At 41.4% G+C, this 26,845-nt stretch overlaps 1 protein-coding gene across 3 annotated transcripts in view; it reads left to right on the forward strand.

The window, feature by feature from the left end:
• The window catches only part of MAP3K1 (mitogen-activated protein kinase kinase kinase 1), a 58,624-nt gene continuing 33,400 nt past the window's right edge, over positions 1,622-26,845 (forward strand). The window contains exon 1 of one of the 3 annotated variants that reach the window (XM_021381656.1): positions 1,622-1,833. Coding sequence is in view for 2 of the 3 variants with exons in the window: in XM_021381654.1 (XP_021237329.1) it covers positions 2,233-2,852 (620 nt within the window). In the remaining variant the exon portion in view is untranslated. Of the gene's footprint in view, positions 1,834-2,217; positions 2,853-22,328; positions 22,367-26,845 lie in introns of those variants that run through there. The other 2 variants (XM_021381654.1, XM_021381655.1) reach the window with 2 other exon arrangements.

The following is a 26,845-nucleotide window of genomic DNA, read 5'->3' on the forward strand; positions in this document are numbered from 1 at the left end:
ATGATTTACCTGTACACTCCTAAGCTGAACATTACAGTTAGATGAATGCTCATCCTCGTAAGATGTACCCTGCTTAAAAGTTGACAATGAATACAGCTGACTTTCTCACAGCATCCTTCACTGGAAAACTTGTGTGGCATCTTGACGGACCATCTAAGTGACTCACATAGTATGATCTTGAGGCCAAGATCATGTTGACGCTATCCTGCAACTACATGAAGTACCATCTGAAACTCTTCCCTGGGGTTGTCCTCCTGCAAGTCTAGAGGGAAATAATTTCCAATTTGTTCATCACATCCACCAGTGAGGACTCATTTAGGTCAGTATCCAATCATAACTGTTAAGGGAGGAAAGAGCATGTTTCTGTTAGAGGGCAGTTCTCACCCTACTGGTACTTCAGTGCAAAGCAGCAATCCAAGCAAACTGAACATACAAAATACCACTGTCAAGCTGCTTAGTGTTATATTTGGGGGATGCACAGCAAATTCTGTGAAGAAAGCCTAAGATGTTCAGCTATGGAAAACTGGTTAAAGTTTGGCCCAGTGGGCTCAGGAGAACCTCATGAGGTTCAACAAATCCAAGTGCAAGGTCATGCACGTGGGTCATGGAAACCCCCACTAGCAACACAAGCTGAAGGATGTAAGGATAGAGCATAGCCCTGCTTGAAAAGCACTTGGGGGTTGTTGGGGGTACTGGTGGATGGGAAGCTGGACATGAGCTAGCAATGTGCTTTTGCAGCCCATCAAAAGAAGCATGGCCAGGAGAGTGAGGGAGGTGATCCTGCCCCTTTGCTCTGCACTGGTGAGACCTCGCCTGAAACTATGCGTTCAGTTGTGGAGTCCTCATTACAGGAGAGACATGGATCTGTTGGAGCTTGTCCAGAGGAGGGCCACGAAAGTAGTCCAAGGGATGGAACACCTCTCCTACGAGGACAGGCTGAGAGCTGGGGCTGTTCAGCCTGGAGAAGAGAAAGCCCTGGAAAGACCTGATAGCAGCCTTTCGGTATCCAAAGGGAAGCTGTAAGAAAGCGGGGGACAGGGTCTATTGTAATAGGACAAGGGAAAAGCTGAAAGAGAGGAGATTTATATTGGATATTAGAAAAAAGCTCTTTGTGATAAAAGTGGTGAGGCACTGGAACAGGTTGCCCAGAGGTTAGAGGGTGCCCTGTCCCCAGAAACGCTCAAGGTCAGCCCAGATGGGTCTCTGAGCAACCTGATGTAGCTGTAGGTGCCCCTGTTCATTGCAGTGGAGCTGAACGAGATGACCTTTAAAAGTCCCTTACAACTCAAAGGATTCTATGATTCAATGAAATTGTACAACCTGCTGTATCCAAAATGACACCAAACTGAAAATGGCCAGGTATGCAAGGTGAGACTCAGGTTTCCTTTCCTCATCTCAGATTATATCAGCACTGAGAGAGGCAGACTTGTTTGTTGACAAAAAAGAGCACGTTTCTGAGAGTAATGCATTCCGTTCTGATCTTGCAAAACTTAAATCCCTTCTCCACAGCTCGGAGGCTGAAAGAAAAACCGTCCAATGGTGGTGGAGAAGCATCCGAGACGAGGCGGGATTCGCTCGGGCCTCCCCATGCACGGCCATGTGATGCCTGCCGCCTGCATGCCCCGTCCCACCCCTGGGAGCCACGGCAGGAGGTGCGCGGGGCGGGCTGCGGCACAGCACATGGGCGGGCGGGCGAGCACATGGAGGTGGGTGCGCCGCGAGCCGCTCAGTAGCTGCGGACATGGAGCGGACGGGTGAGGCGGCGCCCGCCGCGTGAGGCGGCCTCCAGGACGCTGACATCCCGCCGCGGGCTGCACTGCGGAGAACCAGCAGGTAAGCGGGGCGAGCGGGAGCACCGGGCACACGGCGCGCTGCAGCGGCTTGCTCCTCCCCGACCGCTCGCGGACAGCTGCGCGGCGCGGCTTGGAGGGGATAAAGGGCTCCGCTCCCCTCAGCCTCTTTTCCCGGGGCAGCTCCCGCTCCCGAGGAGGGCCGTGTGGGGGCGGGGACGCCCTCTCGCCCTCGGCTCTGGGGCGCGGCCCGCCCTCGGCCCTCTGAAGCGCGGGCGGGGGGCCGTGCCGTACCTTCGCCTTTGCCCGGCCCCGCCGGGCGGGTGCGGCCCTGCAACTGCCGACACCTGCGCGGGGGCGACCGGGCGGGGCGGGATGGGGCCAGGCTCCGCCCCGCCGCACCTACGGGCATCCGCCCCGCCCCGCGCCGCCCGCCCCGCCAATGGGCGCCCGCCCGCCCCCTCACTACGCCGTTTACGCAGGCAGCGCCGTTTCCGCAGCCCGCGGGAGCGCCGGCTCCCTCCTTCTTCCCTCCACCCCCGCTCGAGTCCCGGGGGCCCGATGTGACCCGCCAGAGAAAATGGCGGCGGCGGCGGGGAGTCGCACCTCGTCGTCGGGATTATCCTCGGGCGGCGGCGCGGAAGGGGCCGCCGCCGCCTCATGCGGGAGCCCGAAGGGCGGCGCGGGCGAGGGGAGCGGCGCGGGGAGCGGCGGGCTGCTGCGGGAGGCGGGCGGTGGCGGCGGCGGCTGCCGGGAGCAGCGCTCCGACTGGCGGCGGAAGCAGCTGCGCAAAGTGCGGAGCGTGGAGCTGGACCGGCTGCCTGAGGCGCCCCTCTTCCTCGCAGCCGCTCCGGCCGCCGCCTCCTCCTCGTCGTCCTCCTCCCCCTCGCCGGAGCCCCCCGAGGCGCTGCTGCTGCACTACCTGCCCGGGCCGCGCTCCGGCCCCGCCAGCCCCGCCGTCTCCCCCGGACGCGGCGCCGAGCTCCTTGAGCTGCCGGTGGGCAGCCCCGCGTCCGCTGACCCCGCCGCCGAGAGGAGGATGGAATCGTCCCCCGCCGCGAGGTGAGCGCGGCGCCGCCGCGGGACTGGGGCAGCTGTCAGCGCGGGGCCGGGAGCGCCGCGGGGCGCTGGGAGCGGCCGTGCCGGGCGGCTGCAGGCTCCTCGGGCCGGGACTGCCCCCGCCGCGCTCCGGGGCAGCGGAGCGTCCCTCAGCTCCCCGCGCTGTCCCGGCTGCGCCGAGCTTTTTTTTTTTTTCTTTATTTTTGCTTTATTTTTAGAGGTCTCCTGCAAAGTCTGGTTCCGGTCTGCAGCGTCCACGATACTGCAGAACGCATTTCTCTCGCTATGTGAGAGGAGGGAATGGCTCCGGAGCGGAAATGTTTGCTCTCTTGTTTCAGAGAGAAGTCCAAGTAGTTCTGTAGTGGTTACTGTAGGTAATACATCTGAGTGAGTTCATTCAGCACCCTTGTGCTTGTAGCTTTGGCTTTCTGTCTCCGTGCTTTAATTGGTAAATCCTGTACGTTCAGGCGTTACAGAACTGCTCGTGTGCACGTTTTGCAGATTTATGTGCGGGCTTCCTGGGTGGAAGCAGTTTGAGTGCCTTCGGCTTATGCTGGGGTAGCGCACGGAGTGTTGCGGTGTGCAGGCAGGAGGGCACAGCAGTGCGGTGTCGGTGTGCAGCTGAGCTCCTGCGGGTGTCTGGCAGGGTGCCGCGTGGAGAAGCACATCTGCGCTTCTGCTTTAATGCTGCCTCACTGTTTATTTGGCTAGTTGAACCTCATAAGATAGCTATTCCCTGTTTAAAAGATGACGTGTACTCTTTCTAGCTGTGCCCTACACCAGTTGAACCTCACAGATACTTTTTAAATGTTAGCTTATCGTGGGAGTACTGTGCTGAGAGTTGGCTTCTAAAGCAATGCCCTGTTTGTGTGAATTCTGACAAATCCTAATGGATTTGGGACTGTTTCTAGGGCAGTGCAGAAACACTTGATGTGGTGTGGTCCCAGCAGATAAGAAATCCTCTATAGTTACAGAAGGATTAGCAGAAATCTGAAGTATTCAGGAAGGGGAAAAAAATCATATGAGTTACGAATTCTCTGACTCTTAGCACCATCTTCTCTGTCAACGGGGCAAGTACAGTACATCTTTTAATACAACTGTAACTAGTTCTGTGGCTTTCAAAGAAAATGAAGAATTAGTGTCTGAATGCAGAACAAACTGGTGTCTCACGGTGGTATTAAATGTGAGTTGGGCTGGGTGTCAGGCTCAGGAAGGTCAGTCTACATCACATCGGTGCTGAAGCACTGACTCCTTCCATGCTGGTCTGTCCCACAGCAGCGATGACAGAGCAGCTGTGGATTTTTTCCCTTTACATGGGCAGTGCTGCTTACTTGTTAAGTACCTGTGTTTGCAAGTTACTGTTCTGAGTGTGTGTGTGTGTGTGTGAGTTAAAGCCCTTCTCCCCTCACAAATGCTCTCTCGCATTTGACCACAAATGTTCACAAATAATGGAGAAAGTTACGTGGCAACTGCTTGTTTCCTCACTGTATCAGTATGATAAACTCTAAGTAGCCTATCATGAGTGCAGTTTGAAGTATACTGCAGCATGAATTGTAGCTGTCCTTCAGAAATACTTTAGCATGTCTCAGCAATTCTGCATGTCCTGTTACTAGTTAGCAGATGTGGCCTAGCAGAGGAGTAGTTACCTAACATCAAGAACTTAAAATATCTCTCTGCTTACTGTGATAATAACATGCTTTAGCAGGAGGGAGTTCTTTGTACTTGAGTAGTAGTGAGCATGTTACATGTTAAATATTTAAGTGAGTGCATGCAGTTGTTGCTCAGACATTTATTAAGAGGCAAACTGAAGAATTTAATGTGCAGAGGTTTTCTGTTCTGTTTTTAAATAGAGTAGTTATACTTCCCCATAAGATCTACTGCTCATTAAATGATACAGTACTTGCTCTGAAGTCCCCCTGCCAGTCTCCTTGGTATTACAGTCTCTTTCTAAATAGACTTTCTATTTATGCTGGAAGACATGCACAAGCTTTAGAATGAAGCTGAAAAGTGATTTTTACACTTATGATTTAACAGAATAGTCAAAATCACCCTTTTCATTTACTCTTTCAAGCATTCTACTTGTCACAGGATCAGATAGTGTTTTTGCTAAAAGCTGTGACTCTTTAAGCTTTCTTTTTATAACATTGTAAGGGAGGGGAGTTACTTTATTGGGAAATGCAGCTTTGGCATAAAACACTTCAGACCTTTTATTCCTTCTTTGTGCTGACGGTATATTGATTTTGTTTATATAAGAAGATCATAGCAGTGAGGTCAGTGGTAGCTGTATTATGACTTCTTGTAATTCTAGCTGTAACATCTGATTTGGGCAGAAATCCACAATGGTTATATGCACCTCTTTTCACTAACAAAGTTTTTTTTTTAAACACTGAAACTGTTTAAATGATGTTTATTTGTGTCTGAAATTGGTGTGGATAACTTATTTGCATTCCTGACCACAGAATTAGTTATACTGCCATAACTGTTTTTAAAGAAACAAGCAGGAAGTGCTCTGTCTCCTCTGTACAGTTACCGTGCACCATATGACTTGCATGAAAATTCAGTGTTCCAATTTCAAATTGTATGTGCAAATACAGCAGGCGTGTCAGTTCAGCTGCAGGAAAACCAGTGAGGATATTTGTGCTATATTTTCTGCAGTTCCTCTTTGGCGCCTGCTAGAGACAGTAAAAAAAAAAAAAAAAACACTATGAAACCCAGGTTCTGACTACATACATGTGAGCACTGGTTAAAGCTTGTTAGTTTGGGATCTGCTTGTGACTTGTAGCACCTTTGGTGACTTGTAAGGGAGTGCATGACTGTATTAACAGAGCCTGTCTTTGGGCAATGGAGTGGGGACAGTGAGAGCAAGTACAGTTACATCACAGCCAAGATCTGACTTGTTCTTTTTTTTTCTTTCCTCTGAAATGACAACATTCTTGCTTTGTGTTCTCAAAATGTACCTACAGTAAAAAAAATATATATACATATATATTTATATAGCTTTCTTAATGTGAGTACTTTCAAGGTAAAATACAATTATGGATGTTTTACTGCAGTTCATAATGCTGGATATTTTCCACTGTCTGCTTAAGTAAGCCAGCATGTTCTCTGCTTCCAATTTAAGCTGAATCATACAGTGAGAGGAATTTCACCTCCTATCTCTTCAGCTCTGTGCTTGAAAGTATTTCAGGAAGAGGGTCACCCTCACTCATGTCTGATTTTTATCACTCTTAGTTATTGCAAGTGGTGGGGTTCTGCTTAAATGGCTTGATCTGCTATGGCAGTTTCTTTGTTCCTATGCAAAGTAAATAGATTGTAACTAACTAATCTGGAGCTTTCTGTCTGGTTGGATTTAGTGATGCTGGAGGTTCAGTCTTTGCAGTCACTGGCAGAGTCCAGATACTGTTACTGAGATACCTGAGTGTAGATGTGTGCACTTTACCTGCAGTTCCAGCACCTCAATTCCAAGATACTTTTGACTGTCCATTTTTAGTTCTGCAGATGGAGATCTGAATGTGCTGGAATATTTGTTTTGAGGTCAGAGTGAAGGCAGCAATGCAGCTGTGCCGAAGCGTGCAGCGGAGGTGCAAGCAAGCAGCTGGGGTGGGGTGGTGCTGGGAAGGCTGCCATTGGCTTTCACTGGCTTCCAGTATCTGTGAAATTTGGCTCCAGTTTGTTTAAAATAGAAATTATATGTTGCCACATAATTGTCCTTCAAATGAGCTTTCAAAGCTCGTACTTAGCAGTGACAATAAGAGAATGGATCTGCTGTGAGCTTTGGAGTTCCTAATGCCAATATTGGTGCTCCTGGAGAGAACAGAGCTCTCTGTGAAAACCCAAGGGTCATCTTATTTTACTTTCTGTCGGCTCTGCTCTCACTTGAAACACTAGAATTACGGCTCATTCTTCTGCTTGAGGCATAGTGGACAGAAACCCTTTAAGGGGGTCTTCATTACTTGTCTCTAGGTGACTAGGAAAAGGCTGTTAAGTGGTACATTGTTTTCTGTTGCTTCCGTCCCTTTTTATCTGTAAGCTCAGCCTCCGGATATTGACTCAAATGCTTCCTAGTTCCTGCCTGATGAGAACTTGAAAACCCTGCTCAGTAGTGAATCTTCTTGTTGAGTTTTTTTCCTGTAAGATAAGCTTGGGAGTTCTGTGCAGTTTTGGGTATGTAAGATTTTAATTTTGTTTGGTTTTTGGAAAATGGATTTTGTTAGATCTTGACTGAAAAATGTCCTAAAACCCACCCCTCAGCTCTATCACCTTGATGCTTAAGAAGCATCTTCAAATTGGTATTTTTTAACTTTTGTCTGGGGACTCAAAGAGGTTCTGAATTGTATTATTAAAAGCTATTACCATCATCATTCCCACTTAATTTTGTTCAGAAACATTTTGTCTTTTTTTTTTCAGTGCTGCTTAGCATCCAATGATGATGAATTTCAAGGTGTTCACAAAGCATGTTTTCCTCCTTCTTCTATAAACTTAGAATGTCATTAAGTATTCCCATTTATCTACTATGAGATGAAACAGAAATTCAAGTAATTACCACTGTTCCAGAGTATCTCAGCATATCTTTTGTGAAGTGTAAACTATTTGCATAATTCATGGATATTTCTCATCTGCCTTGTCCTAATATTCTGATTTGTAATGGAATGGCCACCATTACACCTGGGGACTTCAGTTCTTCCCTTGTATCTCACCCATGTTTTGTGCAGCTTTTATTACTGACATACTGCTGTTGATACCTGACCCACCCACCTTGTAACATATTGGGGTCACGGCAAAGGATGGGAGTGGAGCACTGGAGAGGTGGATTATGTCCTAGTCTGGACTGACATCAGACCAAATCTGATGTCTTGTTTTCTGAGCTCGTTTTATCCTTTTTTTGCACATCCTGTCATCTTGCTTTTGAGCACACTGAACTGATCCTTTGCTCATCTGTCAGCAGTGGTGATCAGGTCCCTTTGTGAGCTGTTAGTTATTCCTCAAAGGAATGCAGTGAATATTCCTCATTTTAACCACAAATATGCATTGCATCTCACTGGTCATTTCTGTCAAATGCACTCTTACATTCTGAGGACTTTTTTGAATATCCTATGTAACCATCATGCTTGTATCTGCAGAATTGTTCCTCTTGAATACTGAAAGGAATTGGTGTAACATTCAAAGTACTGAAGGAAATAAATCAAATTTGTGAAAATATCATTTTGAGAAATGAATTTGTTGGGTTTCAATATTAATGTTACCTCCCACTCTGCTACCAATAAACACCTCCAGAATTTTATTTTCATAGTTCTTTAAACAAGGAACTTCAAAAGCTACTGAATAATATGGTCTCCCCATTACTTTCAGGTAACATTTGTCTGAATCTGAAGAGTCATACAAAATGCAAATATCTGAAGTGTGTGATGATTCGTGCCATGACCTTCCATTTGCAGCTCATGTAGAGTTTACTGACGTTGTCAGACTAATACACTGTAGCAGGCAAGTGTTTGTTTATTGTCATGGCCAAGACAATATTCTAATAGCTTTGACTCATGACAGAGTAATTTCTGTTCACTAAATGTGTATTTTGAAAACACGTTTGTAGTCAGGGACAGTTCTATCAATGTATTACTCTTCTCTTTTTTAATTTTTTCCCATTTTTAGACTGCTGAGCTGTAGAGTATGACACTAGTATTGCATTTTTTTCTCTTGTTGCAAGTTAACTTTGCCACTAGATATGTAATCAGAATTGTAAATGTTCCTGTAAAATACATCTGAAATGTTTTTTCACTAAAGTAAATATCGATACAGATGCTTAGCTCATGACTAAGGACTTGTTTGCTTAATCTGTGGAAAATATTGAAGTTGTGATTAGCATGGAAATAGTGTTAATATGACTGATACTTTTAAATTTTTAAGAACACATTAAGGATCTGTAGTGCTTGCTAATTTTGCTGGTTTATTGATAGAAATAAAATGTGTGATGGTTCCTACGATCATGTGAGGTTCTTTCTGAGTAAGTTCAAACCTGAGGTGGAAGTGCAAACAACTGGCTTTTAAACAGTGGGACTGGATGGAGTTCCTCTTGGAACTCCAATATAAATATTAATATGCCTAAATTAATTTTAAAAAAGCTATATCAATAGTATCTTGTAGTTCTGGAACTTTCTATACAGAGCAGACATGAGTTTGTTGTGGTATATTTAGCTGTAAGCCCTGTGTTCGTTTGCAGTGAACAGTTCAATGCACACTGTGCTCTGCGGGCACACCAGGTGCCCCAGCCTGTAGGGAGCACAGGGCTTCCAACCGAAGTGTGGAAACGCATTCTTCCATCCTGCGGAGCTGCCTGCCCTGCAGCTGTGCCTGCTGGAACATGCAGAACAAGCTTTCTCCTCGTCTCAAGGATTCCCCTCACCACTTCTCGCACTCCACGTGACCTTGTTTATGCCACCAGACATCTTCCTAAAATTAACCAGGATCCCCTGTGATCCCCTGACAAGAACTTGTTCAGAGCTAGAGCTGTATGTTTCCTGTACCTCCCAGAGGCTCCTGGGAGGAATAGCAAGGGTATGACGGGAAGAAGTCTTGAAGCCATGCAGGTTGTTCTACATACTTGTTTTAAGTCCACGTTACAGGAAGAGGGAGGAGAAGGAGCTTCCTCCCCACCTTGTGTATGGGAGCACAAAATGAATCTCCTTAAGCCACACAGATCTCTGACAGAGAGCAGTGCAGATAATCTGCAGGGTTGTCATTTTAGGAATGTGTTGTGCCAAACTGATACAGAAAAGATGGGATGACTGATGCTTTTTGGTTCTCACTGTGAAATTTGATATGTAGGCTCACACTGAAAATGCCTTTTTTTTTTGAGAAAAGCAGACACTCCATCCCCATCAGCAAATTGAGTAATAAAACATTTCAGATTAAACTAAGAAGCCTCCCATCTGCACAAAGTAGGAAAGTGCCTTCATGTAGGAATGTGTTAAGTATTGTAGACAGACATACACTTATATCTTCAGCTTGCTGAGGGGGGAGAAATGTTAAGGTCTGGCAGAGTGTTTAGTTCAGGTGACACAGGGTGGTTCATAATTGGTGCTGTGCCCAGACATTTGGCTTCTGCTGGAGGTCAACATGCCTTTCTTTCTGTGAGGGAGCAGCAGGTCAGATGGGAGAGGATCAGTGGGCATTAAGGAAGCTCTTCTCTTCTAACTCTACTTGGAAATTCCATCACCTAGTTGCTGTTTCAGATGCCAGAGGACTTCTTGGCTCCATTCAGAAGTGTTATTGCTCATTTCGGCTTTATTGTTTGTAGTGAAATATTTGATTCCTAACAGAAGATGAAAGCTTTTTCCTTGCACAGATATTTCAGGGGCAGATATGTTCAAGTGACTCTCCTGGGAATAGAGATCATGGCAGAAGGATTCAAAAGTAGCAAAGCAGTAATAAGCAGGAGCTAGTTCCTTGTACCTGAGATCCACACTACTTCAGGCCAAGCTTTTTTTTTTTTTTCTGTCCAGGAGAGAAATAAGTCAAGGTTTGTAGACTGCAGTCCTAAACTATCCTTCAAATCCTGTTTCACCACCTCAGAGGGAGACAGACTTCCCTTTCTGAAAGGAAAAAGAAATGTGGAAGCTTTGAGCTGGAAGCTGACCTGTGAGATGTCCATGAGAGAGGTCTTGATACCATCTCATTCGAGTACTTGCATTCTCTACTCTCGTATTGACACTAGTAGCTTTCCCTGCCTATTGCTCTGTATGTAAGGCAATTTTACTAAGAATGTCACAGGCCTCTAGGAAGACTGGCGTTTGTCAGAAGGGCACTGTCTTTACCCAGATCTGTTGTATTTTCTCAAATTAAATGAAATGAAACTAATTAAATTGTTTTATATTCATCTTTGTTAACTCATTTGGAGTATAATTATGCTTGGCCTTGAAATTACAAAATACAATTGGTAATTTGCATAGCAAAATTCTGAAGTATAGATTAGCTCTTTACAGTATGCATTCATATTGTAAGAAGAGCAGTTTTGCTGTGTCTTCAGTCATGTCTTTTAAGCATGTGGTTTAGTTCCTGCATGTTCAGGTACAAGGGTAAGCCATCTTGTCCCAGCAAATATGCTGAAGCATATCATTCCCCTTAGTACCTCAGCAGAAAACTAGTATGCTGTGCAGTTTGCTTGTTCTGGCTTGTGTGTGTGGCAGTATTTTAGTTCTACTGCCAGTGAAGGTACCCAGTGAAGCCAAGTGGAGAAGAACAATGGCTTCAGTATTTTGAAATCAGTTATGTATGAATTGCATTCATATATTTTAAAAATTACTGCAGATGGAATAGATACCCAGTGCCAGGGCAGGCCACTTGTAGACCCTGGGAATCAAGACTGCTGGGAAGAGCACAGTCAGAGATTTTAGGCTTTTGGCTTCCTTTCAGCCCACAAAGTGGACTACTGAGCAGCTAGAAAGGGTAACCAGCAGGGAATCTTCCAACCTCTGCCGTGTCAACTAAGTTCCTATGGAACTTCATAAAATTGGGTATCTGACTTTTTTATTGCTTGATAAATATCTTTTTAAAAAGGAAATATTTCTTTCCAGGCTGCAGCTTAACTTACTCATAAGTATTTCCATTGCCTTTAGCAGTACTTGCAAATGTGGAAATACATTAAGAGCTAAATAACCATATGTGGCTGGGACCCGAAAGAAAACACAGGATTTAATGTTATGATTGACCTTCTAGTTAAACCCTTATGCAAGTCTGGTGCCTTAGAGGTCCGCCTGTGATTCTTTGTAAGCAAGTGTCCTCATCTTGTGTGTCTATCTGGTTTGTGGTACTGGCGCATCAGGTAGGGGTAGAGCAATGTTTGTCACAAAGTAGGTGATGCCTCTTTAATCCGGGTTTCATTCAAAGCCTGAATCCCAACTCAGGAAACCAGGACTCAGATTATCACTGTGTCCAAATGGAGTTGCATCTGACTCTTGAAGTGTTCTGAGTGAAACTTCTCTGCTCATCAGTGTCATCAAGCTACTGTCAGCAGGGCTCTGCTAGCATGAAGCCTGTTGTGTTTGCAGTAATCACTGTTCATGTTGTGGCCCCCAGCTGCATAGAAGCCTTGTGGGGGGTTTATAAGATGGGATGTTTCAGAGGTGACAGACCTTTTGTTCTTCAGGTGTCTTTCAGATGTTTCTTGGTGACTGCAATCTGAAGAACTTGATAGCATGGAGGTAAGAACTCTGCATGCTCCTGTCTGTGGTTCAGACAAGAATAGAGCTCCAAAGAGTGGGAAAACAAAGGCCTGAGGACAGAAGTGTGCCTGAAAGAAAATGAAGGGAAGTGGTTGAGATAACACATCAGTTAATGGGATACTAACATGAAGGAAAAAAGGGACTGAAAAAGGAGAAGCTGTTAACTGAAAGCCAGGGAATAAGGGGGTGAATAAGTAAGCTGGAGAACAGCAAGGCAGTGAATTGGAGAGAGGTGGCAGTAGGAGAATCAGTTATCCTGAGAGGAACTGAAAGTGGAAGAAAGGAGTTAAAGGATATGGAGTGAAGGCTTAAAGAGTGAGAACACAACTTCACAGAGTCTGAGAGGAAATGGAAGTACACGCAGAGCCTTGTGTGTATATGACTGGGGAGCTGGGAGGGATTTCAAAGGGTGCCTGAAATAGGAAAATTGGGGAGGAAAGCACCTATAGAGCTTGATGGAAGGAAGGATGTAAGATGTTAATGCAGCATGTGTTACAAAAAGCGAGCCCTCCTCATCTAGCAGGATCTCTGTAAGTAAATAAGTATTTAAATTTGGGTGTATTTAGCACTTTTAGATGACTTCTGTCTAGTTTGTGCTTGTAGTGTTTTGTTACATGCTGATTTGAGAACAATCTAAAAATTGTGTGTTTCTGTCCCAGTTAAAACCTGGATTTGAGAGATACAACAACAGTTGTCAAAGGAAGAATATGATTCTTTTTTTTTTTTCTTTTTTAGTTTGATATGCCCACAGCTTCTTTAACTAGTAGTAGCTATGCTTTAGGAGTCATAGGATTTTTGAGAAGATACCGGTTGTTTGGGCTTATTGGGAAATTACTCTGTGCTATTCCAATTCATAATTGTAAGGGAAAGACCACCACTAAACAAATTAACATTCCTCTGTTTTCTATTTTTACAAATATGCATTAAGTTTCTCTGATCTTAAGGCTGAAATGCCTGCACATCTCCTTGATTTGCACAACTGGTAAATGGGCTTGGAACAAAGCCAAAAATAGATGGGGACCTAATTTATGCAAGTGCTGCATTTTCAGATCTGAGAAACTGTCTGTGCAGAAGAGCTGTGCTGGTTCTACTAGTGGGACCAGCTGTGCTTTGTCTCCCCTCTGTGGGGAGAATATAGCTCATGTTACAGGAGCTGGTACCTTCAGCAGGGCATGCCTTTTTTAATTTCTTCTGAATCTTTGGGAGAGAAGATACCGCTGTCTCTGGATTTCAAAACACTTTTTTTTTATGTAGCCAATGTGATGACAAATTTATGATTTGGTGGAGGCACAAAGCAGGCCTATGGATCTTGCCCTAAAGAAATGCTTAAAACTAATTTTTCTTGCTTGAAGCCGCAAGTATCTAGTGGGTAAGCATAACTGCAGTTGAATTTCTCATTGCAGTTATGATTATTAGCCAATTTAGATGATTATTTTCATCTAAAGGGAGCCTACAAGCAGGAGGGGAGTCAACTCTTGACAAGGGTAGATAATGGCAGGATAAGGGGAAATGGTTTCAAGTTGAAGGAGGGAAGATTTAGATTGCATATCAGGGGGAAGGTCTTTACTGAGACAGTGGTGAGGTGCTGGAACAGGCTGCCCAGTGAGGTTGTGGATTCCCAGTCCTTAGAGGTGTTCAAGGCCAGGTTGGCTGGGGCCCTGGGCAGCCTGGTCTAGTATTAGATGTGGAGGTTGGCGGCCCTGCCTGCAGCATGGGGGTTGGAGCTTGATGATCCCTGAGGTCCCTTCCAACCCAAGCCATTCTATGATTTTGGTGTTTTCCAGGAACAGTTTGTCTGTCCAGACTTTGTTTTAGAAAAAGTAAGCTCACTTTGCAGAGCCAGCATCTCAGTTTTGCTTCTGAAGGTCCACTGTTTGCTTTGCTGCATTTCTGAGCATTATTGTGGTAAGGTTTCCATTATGATACCTAAGAGGAAGGGGGAAATGATACAATCTAGGTCTAGCGCTGTTACTCCCTTTCCATGTTCAAATAAGTGGCATGTTTTTATAACTGGGAGGGGAGAAAACTGGCTCTTAAGAGGGAAGTGACCAGTATAGCTAGTTCTTACCATGACAGCTTATGATAAGGATTTGTTGGGTTACTGTATGCTTCATTGGAGTAACTAAAATAATCTGTAATTACATGATTTTAAACATTTAACTCTTCTGGTTTCAGAAGTTATGAATGGACAGTCAGGGTATAAGTTTTGAGAACTGTGCTATTCCGTAATCGTACAGCATCTTGCTTGTATTTTTTTGTAGTTGAGTGGCTGGCTGGCTAATGCTTAACCCAGACATCCTAAGCAAGTAGATGGAAAGGCTCTCTTTTGAAGGTGTTTGCCTTTCCTCTTTGCAGCAGTGAGAGATGCATCTTGGGTCTTGTTGTTTGTTGTTAGAAACGTAACTTAAGCTGATTGTACCATTGTTTTCCAGCACATAACTATTTGACAATACAATCTTCATTTTTCTTGTATGATCTGGACTGAAATCAGCCTCACTCCAATTCAGTTTCAAAGACTGCTTCTTCCTTCTGATGTCTGAGTGGGCTTGGGGCTAGTCACAGATTCTGCATCCCATTGCCTGTAAGTTTAGTGTAGCAGTTAATCCAGTCAGTGACATCAGTCTTCAGCTTCTAGCTCACAGTCAGGCCACTTCCAGTAACTAGTGTAAGATTAACCTGTTGAGGAAAAGTATTTCTGTAAACAATCCATTAGCAAGACACCAGAGCATGACTTGCTTCATGCACAGACTTCCCCATCTTTGGTTCCAGTAGTATTTCCTGGAAACTAGCTTTTATTTCTGTTCTTATATAAGTGATGTAGTTTTGCAGTGATTTGGAAAGCTCTTGTGCGCCTGTTCAGAGAAATGAGCCTGCTGCTTTCTCTGCTATTGTCCCATTTTTGAGTGGCTGCAAGAAGACTGTGATACAAGTCCTCAAGATAAGAAGTAAAATGAGTTTAAGCTGTCTTTAGTCAACAAAAATGGTTGCTTTAGCTTTGAATGCTGTACTAAAACATAACAAGGAACTTATTTGTGTATCAAAACTTATGTTTTTTACATCTTTTTTGTACACTTTTGTCATCTAAAAGTCTTTAAGAATAGAATCCTTTTGAGTGACTTTAAAATCAGCATATTTCAAACATGTTTCAGTGACAGTAAATGTCTCCATGTTCTATTCATGCATTGATTTAACTAAATTCCTCCTGTAGTTGCTTAATACTAAAGCACCTTTCCAAGTTGCAAGAGGTTTTAATTTTTTGCACTTCTTTCCTTCTTCTGAGGTAGAACTTTTATTTTGTAGCAAAGTATAGAAAATAAGTAACGATTTTTTAATAAGAGCCTTAGACAAATGATGGGGTACGTTTCTTGATATATCATGTTAACATGAGTTGTTGTTTTTAACTCTATGTTGAAAGTCCCTTCAGAAGAGTCATGATGCAGCAGGGTGGTCACAAACAGGACTGTACAGTAGTACAGCTGCCAAGATCCCAGAGTGCTCCGTAATTGCCTGTTTAATTTGTTGCTTCTTTTATCTTTTCGTATGCTGAAGCATAGCAGAGTAAAAGCTGTCTTACTGGCACCTCTGGGAATTACTTCAGATTCAGTTGTTAGTATTAATTTCTTTTCTTCTATCCCCTCAAAATCAGATAGTATACATCCTAATTCTAACAGCAGGGAAGGAACATCTGTGTAACGTCTCATAGGCTTTCATATTGTTTCAACAGGTAGTGAATTCTTCATGTTTAAAATTGGGGATCTGTGTCCCCAAGTTAAAATGTTATGTTAAGACAGTACTGAAAACCATGGCAAAACAACTGACGGTCTCTCTGTTTGGAAAACTTGCCTCAAAGAGTGGTATTAATTACTAACAGCCAGTCTGATTTCAGTGGTACCTGAAACAACGTAGCATTTAAAAATTAATTAAAATGTTACAGGGCTCCAGAACTTGTAACTTTGAAGTGAGGATAGCTGCAACAGATTTTTCATCTTTGCTTTGTTTTATTTCAATATAGTTGCACTGAAGTTAATTTTAGCTGTTATTTGTTAAGGGAAGGCAACAGGTAACTACTTAAGTAGTCTTTTCCTATATTGTTGAAATGTCTATGTGACACGTGTTAAAGAAACTTTCTGGTTCGTTTCATATCTTCTAACCTTTAGTCTACTACTGATTTTTACATGGGTTCTCACATAGATTGTCGAAGAATGGACGACGTGCTGTGTACTGAGACATTTCAGTTGTATTCCCGCACGAAATGCTTATGAAACTTTGGAGGAGAGCTTATAGGGCAGGTCTGAAAACATCTTTCCAAACAAGAGTGCGTGTTCTTGAAGATAACTAGCTCCTCTTCCCATTTTCCATTAAGTAAAACTGCTACGGCTGTTTGCCTCTGGCCACTAAAATCTGTATGTTGACATAAGGTGAGAGTGAGCTGAATGTTGTGAAAGTAACTCTTTGTAACAGGGATTTGTTGTTTTGGTAATGGTGGAGGTACATAGCATTTCTTCTCAGTAAGAAGTGATAAAAATGTTTTGCTTTCATTTTACACCCTAATAAATGTAACTGCTACGAATTAATGATCCTTGTTTATTTTTATTCATATCCAGTTGGATTTTTATTCACTGTAGTGTCATTTAAGCAGTAGCTCGGCTTTTTGCAAAGTGACTGTCATGTTCTTCCCCACACCAGTACTGTCATTTTAAAAGATGGGTGTCATTCTGGAAGATAACACCTGAAGGCTCGTGCAAAATAAGTCACTCTATTTATGTTTGGTTTCAGTTTAGATTTATAGTTCTGTATTCTATTGCTGGTAACTGAACTGTAAATTTTTCTGGAGATGAATGCATTTTCCTATGTTTTCTTTTTTGAGCACTGTTTAGATTTGCTTATGCAGAAGGTGAAGGTTAGATTTCAAGTGTATTTGAATTCTACAGTTAGTTACTTAAAACTGATACAAATTTCAAAAGCTGTTGATGCTGTTTAGGAACAAATCTACTGAAGACTGTCAACCAGTTCCATCAAAGTGACATAGTTTATTCTGGATTTTTGTGTATTCGGTTCTAAAAAAATAAATGTCCTTACATTATGAATTTGAAGTTGGAAGTGATTAAGAGCCTTCCAAGAATAATGCCAGAATTTTACTTGTCTCAAAGCGCATAACTTGCTTGAGATGCCTTCTGCTAAACTTCTATATTTGAAAAGGGACTAGGTAGCATTTTGTTCACCAACCAAATTATTATATTAAGAAGTTGTATTCCTGCTCAAAGCCATGTTATAAGATTCAGTCAACATTAGTTTAATTTCTGTTAGACTATTGAGATAAGATTAATTAGGAATTTCAGAAGGCAGACTAAGACACACTTAGAGGTACAGATTTACTCAGTGTCTCTTGTTTTATATTGTGATGTTCAAACTACTAAGAGTTTTCATGATAATTTGTTAATAAATGGAAACAGGAACTTGCTGCAGGAACATGCGAACCCGCTTCAGAAAACCCTCTTGAAACAGCTGTACAGAAAGTATGAATTTTGTGTTGTGGAGCAGGTGAGGAACTCTTTCAGCATAGTAACAAAATGAAAGGTCAAAATTTACAAATTACCAGACTTCTGTACTTCTTGTATGAGAAGGTGGTTTCACAGTCAGCCTCTAAACATTTAGTATGCATTGTTAGGAGTTTGTTTCTGACAGCGGATGTGTAGAGAGAAAGAAAAAGGTCTTGGCTTTACTGAAACTCTGGAGCTAGTTCAGCATTGTCTTTTATGGTCTATTCTCTTTTTGCCTTTATTGTAGGCACACATTTCAACTTTGTTCCATCCATTGTTCTTCATTACATGAAGCAGTAGGGTAAAAGCTGAGGGAAGATATTTCTCTAATTAGGATCTGTATTAGATATTTGGAGGATAGTGTTTTTTCAGCTTTTTTTTCCCACATACTTCTAACTGAAAGTAAAGACCCTCAAGGAATACTTTTTTAATTAATTTTGTAGTTGCAAGGTATAGTAAGGTATAGTAATTAAATCTTATTTTCTGAACATAACCAAAATGTACTGAAAACTTCCCTCAAATAAATGAAGCCACTAGATGAAACCAATCTATTGAGATTAAAGAAAAAACCCTACGTTCTTCCTTAATTGTACTAATTTCTAAGCTTAGTCCTTGTCTTTTTTTAATCCTTTACTCTTAAAAAATATTTTTAAATGGTGTGTACTACCAAGGAGGTTGTAAAGTATCTGGTTTTATTTCTTTTTTCTGGAGTGAGTTCTTAAATTTTTAAAGTACAAAAAATTGCAAAATTATAGTTCGCTTTCATTACAGATATAAAAACCTTAGCCTTCAGGTTGCCGGGTAACTTTCCATCAGATACCGTTTGCATTGCATTTCATGTTTGAGTTAGAAAGGTGTTCCTAGCTATGCAAGGATGAAGACACACAGCATTTGCCATTAAGTGAGAAATCTAGAGGCCACTTCTCAAGAGTAAACGTTAAAAAGAAAAGCAGGAAAGAAATAACAGTTTTTAATTTTGACCTGCTTGGTAGATTCGGCATAGTATACCCTCCTTTTTTAATCTCTGAAAAGTTTAATTGCAATCAGAAGAGCTGGGGGGGAATCAAAGCAGATCTCTTGTTCCTGGGCAGTGACATAGTTGATATCTATCAAGGGAAATTTGGGCTCAGATAAGTAAGGATGCCATTTAAGCCTATGGTATAGATTGTTTTCACAAGTGAAATATGGCCATGTGATTCAGCTCCAGGTGGGGGGAGTAAAGTTGTAAGAATGATAGTAGTATGGCATACTCGCCTGTATCAGGAATTAACTTCACAAAAAAATGCTTCAGTGCTTCAGTCTCCTATCTCAGCTTATTTCAGTGCTTATTAATAAGGAAGAAGCTTACCGTCAAGCTTGGGCATGCATCTCTATGGAGCTAGTGCCAATTATAAGATACTTAAATAATTTGAAGACCATTTATTATAACCTAATGTTAGTTAGAAAGGTTGGGTGCACTTTCATGGAATAAGGTGCAAGGAAAGAATCTGCATAGGCTTCAAAAATAATACAGATGCTGTATTGATTTCCTTTAGTTTTCTCTGATGTTTTTCCATATTCAGTGTTAATTGTTTGCTTAGAGAAATGATTAGTTGATTTGCAGGGCATGCTAGGATAGCTCTGTTGTTTGATTTGATTACAAGTTCTATGTATGTTTTACATTAGAAGCCTTGCTTTTAATAAAGACATCAGTTTGTGAAGTGCTGAAGGGAATGAAACCTCCAGATAATTAACTTATCGTATTGATCGCAGTTTTGGTTGCTTTGGCTAAATTTCATGCTGCATTTGTTTGTGATAACACTGCATTTAAGTTGATGCTGTTATGTAGATGTGAATGCCTCTATGTGCTCATGTGGTCCTGGAATGGGGACGCAGAGCTGAGGATCAGCGTGGGTAGTTTGCTCTGTGTGTGATGCCCAGTGAACCTGAAGGTGGTGGCTGGCAGATGGAAGTCTGCTGCTCCTTGCGCAGTAACTCGCACCTCTCAGGTTAGCTAATGTTTTCCTTTACCGCTTTCATCTAGGTGCTTAGACACAAGAGTTCTTCTGTAAAGAAGATAATTTTAGAAGGGAAATGTTTGCATTTTATCAACAGTGAAATAAGTCATCCCCCCACCCCTGCAAACAAGCAGATCTGAATTTCTTGTTCCTAAATGAACTATTAAAACAAAAAACAAGAAACCCTCTAAGAATCATGAGATAAATTGCAGACAAGAAGAGCCTTGTACTTTGAGCTTTCCTCATGCAGCTGAATCTTTTAGTTCCTGTCGAGTTTGCCGTGCAGTTGATGGAAGGGGACTGAAGGCTTACTGTAAAGAATGCTTCCCCATGAATGTATTCTGTGGTTGAGAAAACAGTGCTGATCTCCATCTTAATATTTCCTGTTGTATTCTTAATATCTCTGTTTTAGTAAACTGTTTATCACTTAAGCAAGTCTTTAAGGAGAAGCTGGAGTGCAGCAGATCATACCAAATGCAAATGCAGCAGAAGAGCAAAATGCAGATCTGTGCTGATCATATGTATTAACTTCACTAAACTGGTTTGTACTTTGAGTCAGCTGTGTAGTGTGGTGTCCGTAACAATTCACGTAATGATATTTGTCACACACATTTCCCTTCTTGCAGTTGTTAAAGCAAACAGCTATATTTCTGCATTGTCCAAACCAACCACTTTGTTGTTTTGTTTTGTTTTCTGTTGTTTTTTGAATGTAAGAATCCATAGGAAGGGCATTGCTGCATAAAATGTGCTCAGGCATTAAGGCAGCAGTTGAAAATAATGACTGTTTCCCAGATTTCTGCCTCCCATGAGCTGAGATTCTGTGTTAAACAGGAAGGAGAAGGGGTTTTTCTTAGTCAGGAGAATCTGAATGCATGCAGCTGACTTCTGCATAATAAGTTTTCATTTCCCACTTCTGCAAGGAGAGGATTCCTTCTGCAGCCTTCATTAACTTCCACTAGTAAATTTGTCTTCATGCTGTCTGTATCTGAAATACAACTTTCATAGGTGTATCAAAACTTCTGCATTTGTCCTTTTACTATTTATGTCTCAGAGAGAGAATTGACATTCACCAAAAAAGATGCATTTAATCTACTCTGTTCAGGTGTTGGGAAGAGACTGCTGTTGGTTATTTATGCTTTCAGGAATTCGGGTTATTCTTTGTTTTTGTTTATCTTTAATTCTGATGTAAGCTTTCCTTCATAGTTGCGGTACCATTTTCAGTGTGATAATGAAACAGTATCAACATCCAGGTACATTAATCTATTCCTGTCAGCCTATTACTTGTTGAGAAAGTGACTTAATAGTTTAGATAGTTTTGCAAAGCAGGAAATTACAGAGCTCTTGTGCTTTGTCAGTGACTTCAATGCCTAGAGCAGGAAGAACTGCTAAGATCCCTAAGAACATGTTCCAAGAGAAAAACACATGGTGTCTCTCAGCTTCAACACTTGTAAGGAAACTGGTTTAAGTGGCTTAAAAATGCAGAAAACTTAGGAACTATGGTAAGCTATCAAAAATACGCATCTTCTGATCAGTTTAGGGATGATATCTTTTCAGAAGCCTTGGAGCAATCAGACCTTGTTTCTAAGACTGCGTTGCTATAGCATAGTTACTGTAGAGAAAAGCCTTCATGAACTAAAACTTGCTTTCCTTGCTCTGCTGTTTTGGGCTGAATGTATTTGCTCCCCAGAAGGTAAGGTAGTTCAGAATTCCTCACTGCCAGTTTGGTCTGTTGAGTGAAACATTCATTGAATTCAGAAGGTGTTTGGGGGCTATATCAGATGCCCTAACCTTAAGCTGTATGTGTTTCTTTATCCACCTCTGCTTTACAGGGAAAAAAGCCTTCAGGGAAACTAAGGTGGCTGGGTATGTATTGCTGGGAAATGCTGACTGTATGGCTTCTGGTAACATATTGGAGTTGAGAGTTCTTCACGTTGAGATAACTATGTTGTGGGTTGGGTTTTTTTTCTGTTATTTTGGAATGGTTGGTTTTTTGCCTTTTTTTTTTTTTTTTTGTAGTTTAAATGCATTTATGGATAATAGCTTTTTTGGTATGTTTTTCTGAGCATCAAGGAGAGCAAGGCCTGTCCCTTGTGTTTTTTTTCCCCAGAGCTATTTGAGAGTTAAAGGTGCCTGTGTCTGTGGGAATTCTTTAAACTACTGCATCTGCAGACCTCCCATTTTCTGTTTCCTGTTTGTGGGGTTTGTTCTCCAACCTTCTGTTGTATGCAAAACCACTGTAAAAACTGCATGCAATAAACAATGTGCATATGTATTTAACATCTTTATGTACTACAGTTAATCTTGGCTAATGGCAATCTTTTTTTTTTTTCTGGTTTTACGGTATGCTGTGTAAACTTTTTTTTTTTCCCCTGAGGTCAGCTTAATCTTTTTTAACATCTTGGGTCACTACATGTGACATCCTGTGGGTTTTTAGCATACAGCCTACATACAAACAAGGAGGTGAAAGTCTACAGCAGATCAGAGATCAACTGGGCAAACTCATGCAGAGGCATCCTCCTCTGATTCCTCCCTGGAGCCCCCAGTTGTTGGTAAAAGGGAGGCAGAGTTGGTGGGGAGGATTGCTCCAAATTTTTTGTGGTTTTAGCATGCTGTGCACAGGTAGCTCTTTGATGTAGGATACTGGGCTGGAAAGACTTTGTTGGATCTTATAGAATGATCTTTATGAAGATGCTTACATAGGAGGTCCTGTGAAGTCACAGGCTGCAGCTGTAAGCCCTGTGAATGTGCAGTAGCTATAGTTGCATGTAAGTAGATTCCTATGTTTGTCTTCAAATCATACTGTCATGCTTCCTTTCTGCCCTGAAAAGGAGTTCTTCCTACAAAAGCAGTGAGCAAAGGAAATAGATATTTCTAGGGGTAACCTCTTGAAAAGTAAAATAATAATAATAATGATAAAATCATATTAGCTGCTTTGAGAATATTTTTCACGCTCCAGGACCTCAATGTCTTTCTTGCGGTATTGTCTAGAATACACGTAACTTCCTGACTGCAGGTCCCAACCCTGCTATCTTGCGCAGTAAAGTCGGGTTGAAAGCCCAGGTTTTGGGAGGAGCTATTATACTTATTTTTACAGCTTCATTGTAGTAATAAAACTTTCTCCATCCTATGAGAAGAGAGTTCTCCAATTTGCTAAATTCAATTGCTGCGTTTGGGGCGTGTTCTCTATTAGAAAGTGTATCACAGTATGTATATGCTATGTGAAAATGGAAGAGCAAGAGATTGTGTCTGAAGGAATGACTGAAGCTTGTTGATCAGGAATGCTGTTGTCTGTTTTCCTGGGAAATATTTACGGGACTATGTTAAATTACCTGGGAGAGCAAATCCTGTTCAGTGCTATCCATTTTTCCTTTTCCCACTCCATCTTCAAGTTTGAAAGTTTTTAAAAGTCATATCCACAGCAGTGGGAAGGAGTAGAAATGAGTAATATGGATGGGGAGAAGGAAAAGCTTAAACTGATAGTGCTTTTGAGAAGATGGTGTGTGGAGTGGTTTTATATGAGTTACCTACCCATGTTAGAATAGCTTCTTGCCCCTTTGTCCTCTGTTTATTCTGAGCCTAAGTATTTGAATTGCCTGATAGGTTTCCACGATTGTTGTCACTCTTGTTCTAACGTTGGTACTTGATTTTAGTATGCTGGCAGTATTTGAGCAGCAAAGAGATCCTACTTATATGTAGTATTTTATGGACACTCTATTGTTTGATCTTTTTCTTTTTTAAAATACTCAGTGTTGTTTTCTGTATTTAAAAGCATTTTGAACACTTCAAAATTTTATATATTATGGCTGACATTTGGATCTGTAACCAAACTGAAAAACCTGGAGTACCCGTAGCAACAGTAACTTTTCTGTAGCAGATATGGAATGGCAGATATTGGGAATGATAAGAGATGAAATGTGGGTACCTTGGTTAAGATATTGAAGTGAGATGAAATCACATCAAATCTAAGATGAAGCAGACGTGATGAAATTGACCTTGCCACTCGAGTCTGCCAATAACATTTCAATACAAACGAGAATTTACCAATCCAGATCGGCTCAGTCCCCAGTGGTGCGTGCAACCACTAAATGCACATTTTGTTTAAGCCAATTCTGTCTAAAGGTCATAGCTGACTGTTATTTTGTTCATCTGCTGAAGTACAGACAGACTTGTCTAATTTCCCTTTTGTTGTAACATCCGTTAGTTAGAATATTTCATATAATGTCTGCTTTATTTTAGGGGAGATGGGGGAGTTAAAATTCAGAATTTCTATTCAACTATTCTTGTGTTTTCTAATGAGCTGACAAGGGAAAGTATTACATCTTGGGTCAAGCTATGAATGACAGATTTCTTAAAATGTAAGTTTTACAGAGATTCTTAAACTAAACATTAATATTTTCTTAATAAATTGATCTTTATGAAATCAAATTTAAAAACTGTCATCAGGAAAGTATCTTGGACTGAACTGTGTAGAAAACAATTTTCACTTGAAGCTTCACTTTGAAATCTACTTTCTTGTTGTAGTAAGCTATCTGCCTACAGTATATCACCCCTAACAGAGCTCCCATACCTGGAAAGGGGAGCAGAGCACTCCTCCTCCCTCTGAGTGCCTGATGGACTCTGCTGCAACTGTGTGTCTTTTCATTAAGGCGTTTCACTGAAGCAGGGACCCATAGCATTGGCTAACTTCTCTAAGAGGAGGTCATACAAAGTCTGCAATGGTATTTCCCTCCAGACCACATATGTATGGCTGTAAGCAAGACCCAGTTTTCTTATCTTTTGTCATTCTATAAATAGGATTTGTAGTGTTGATTGTGAATTAACTGTATTCAAACTCCCTGAAATCCTGTGCAGTTGCAGTGTTGTAGCATTGAAGTTGAATGCATAAGCAGTTATATGGGCAGAATGTATCTGTTTATTAGCGCGTTGTTTGTGTTAACGTCTATTTGTCAGGAAGGATACACGCAGTGTATCATGCTGCTTGCATCAGCATCTCAGGTTGTTCTGCCTTGCTTGGGGAGCTTGGCAGAACTAAGAAAATACTGCCCTTTACACAGGGCTTTGTGAGGCAGGCATGCTTCTTCATGATCCCTGGGTAAATGAAACACGCATCATACGGAAACTGGCATTGCTTACTCGTTGCCTATAGCTTTAACTTACCCTGTAAGCTGCTGCTTTAAAAATAAAAAGTAAAAAAATCAAAAAGACAATGCATGTGAAACTGGAAGTCAAAGTGGATACTTTATAAGGTTAAAAACATGCAGGGATAATTTGAAAAAAATACCTTTAATACAGGATCCAAGTTTCTGTAAAGCTGTTTTAAATGAAACACAAGAAGCTGTTTAATTCTGCTGCTGATTGAATCACAGTCAATAGTTCCTACTGTCTAACTAATAAGAATAACCATTAGTAATGGCACTGACAAGTAAGAAGCTGATGAATGTAAGCCATATATCTGTAGTTTGGCTTTACATCTTTTCAGATGATTCCATAAAGGCAGTAATTGGGAATGCTATTTTTTAGGGAGGCATGATGAGAAATGGGGAAAAATTATAATAGGGATGAGGATGTGTTTCCAGTTGACAGTGGACTTCTGTGCTAAAGACTTCAAATGTCAAAGACAAATGAACAAAATGAACCACAGAAGCAAAACTCGTGCTATTAGTCTACTAATCTACTTACTGATGGGAAATGCCTTTTTTCTTTTTTTTAAGCCCTCCCCCCCCCCAAAAAAAAAAGATGGGCAGGGGAAGCTATGTGAAAGAGCAGTTGAAAAATCTGAAAGCACGTTTATGTGTTCATACCTTTTCTTGGATGCTGTGAACATTGCTACTTCACTGAATGCTGCTGTCTCAGCTGAAGTAATGTTTGAGAATACTGTGTGGTTTATAGCTACTTCTTAACCATACCTTATCATGGGTTGGCTGCATGGCCATTCTTAAAACTAAATTTTTCCCTGATGGTGTTACTGATCTTAAAAGATAATTGATAAGTAAGCAATACCATGTTGGATGTTACCTTGAATGCTGACAGTTGATTTCTGACTAAGTCTTAATATCTTCGCAATATATTCTTTCAACATGGACATTTTTCTCAATCCAGTATGAAGCCTTGATAGTATGTTCTCAGAAATGAACTGTTGAACCATATACATAAAACACAGGACATAATGAATCCACAGGATAGCTGACAATGTTTGAGAATGAACAAAGAAGATAGATTCTGGAAGGTTGTACTATAAGGATGTAACTGGTGATTTGAGAAACTCTGAATAGAGATATTTTATTTTGCTGCTGTATCAGTAGTTTGGGTTTGCTCCTTCACATTTCTGTGGGAGTACGACTGTGGGCTCTAGTAGACACACTCTTGCTTAAAATTACTGTCCCTGTGTGTGTGTACCAGCACCGGGTGTTGTCATCAGCCCATGGCAGTGTGAATGTTTCAGTTTACCCCATCTGATATCCTACTTTTACTTGCCAATTAAAATTGATTTCATATTGTTACTCATCCAAAACGAAGTAGCTGTTCACTTGAAGTTATGTGACTGTATCACAAATACAAATGTAGGTATGAAGTAGTAAATGTTGTGAGGAGAGAAGGTAAATGTAATAAAAAGCTGAAAAAAGCAATTATAATGAAAGTATTTATGCATTTCTAGTGGAAGCCAAAGGTAAGTAACAGTACAGCAGCAAAACGGAAAACAAGGAATGCTAGAGATACATACACATTCATCACTTGCCCCAAATATCTTTTCTAGTACTAATGAATAAGGATCTCCTGTAACTTAAAATATGAGGTTTCATTCTAAGATGGAGTATTGCTCTGTGAAACTTTTAAAATGTGGGGTTGCTTACAGAATGGTTGAAAACAATCTTTCATACTCCATATGTGAGTTTATGGACAGGTAATTTGAGATAAGAATCTCAGAAATGTTTCTCTACCAGTGCTCCAAGTGTCTTATACACTTGGTGTGCTTCTCACTGAAAACACCTTTGCTGCTCATCTTTTAAACAGTTCTCTCAATAAGCAAGTAAATGCTTTTTTTTTTTTTTAGTAGTTCTTGGACGTAGTTTCAGCTTTGTAAGACTACTTCCTTATCTAAGACAGAATAGTCATTTCTTTTGTTCATTTGTGGGTTAGGATGAAAGAAAAAGCTTCCTTATAAGTTGCTTTACTGCTGTAGATGAGTATCAGATTCAAGAAAACTACCTGAGTGCTGCAGTTGAAATAAGTGTTTTTGAGATTTC

This window comes from Numida meleagris, chromosome Z (genome assembly GCF_002078875.1).
Source record: "Numida meleagris isolate 19003 breed g44 Domestic line chromosome Z, NumMel1.0, whole genome shotgun sequence".
In the NCBI taxonomy this organism is placed as follows: domain Eukaryota; kingdom Metazoa; phylum Chordata; class Aves; order Galliformes; family Numididae; genus Numida; species Numida meleagris.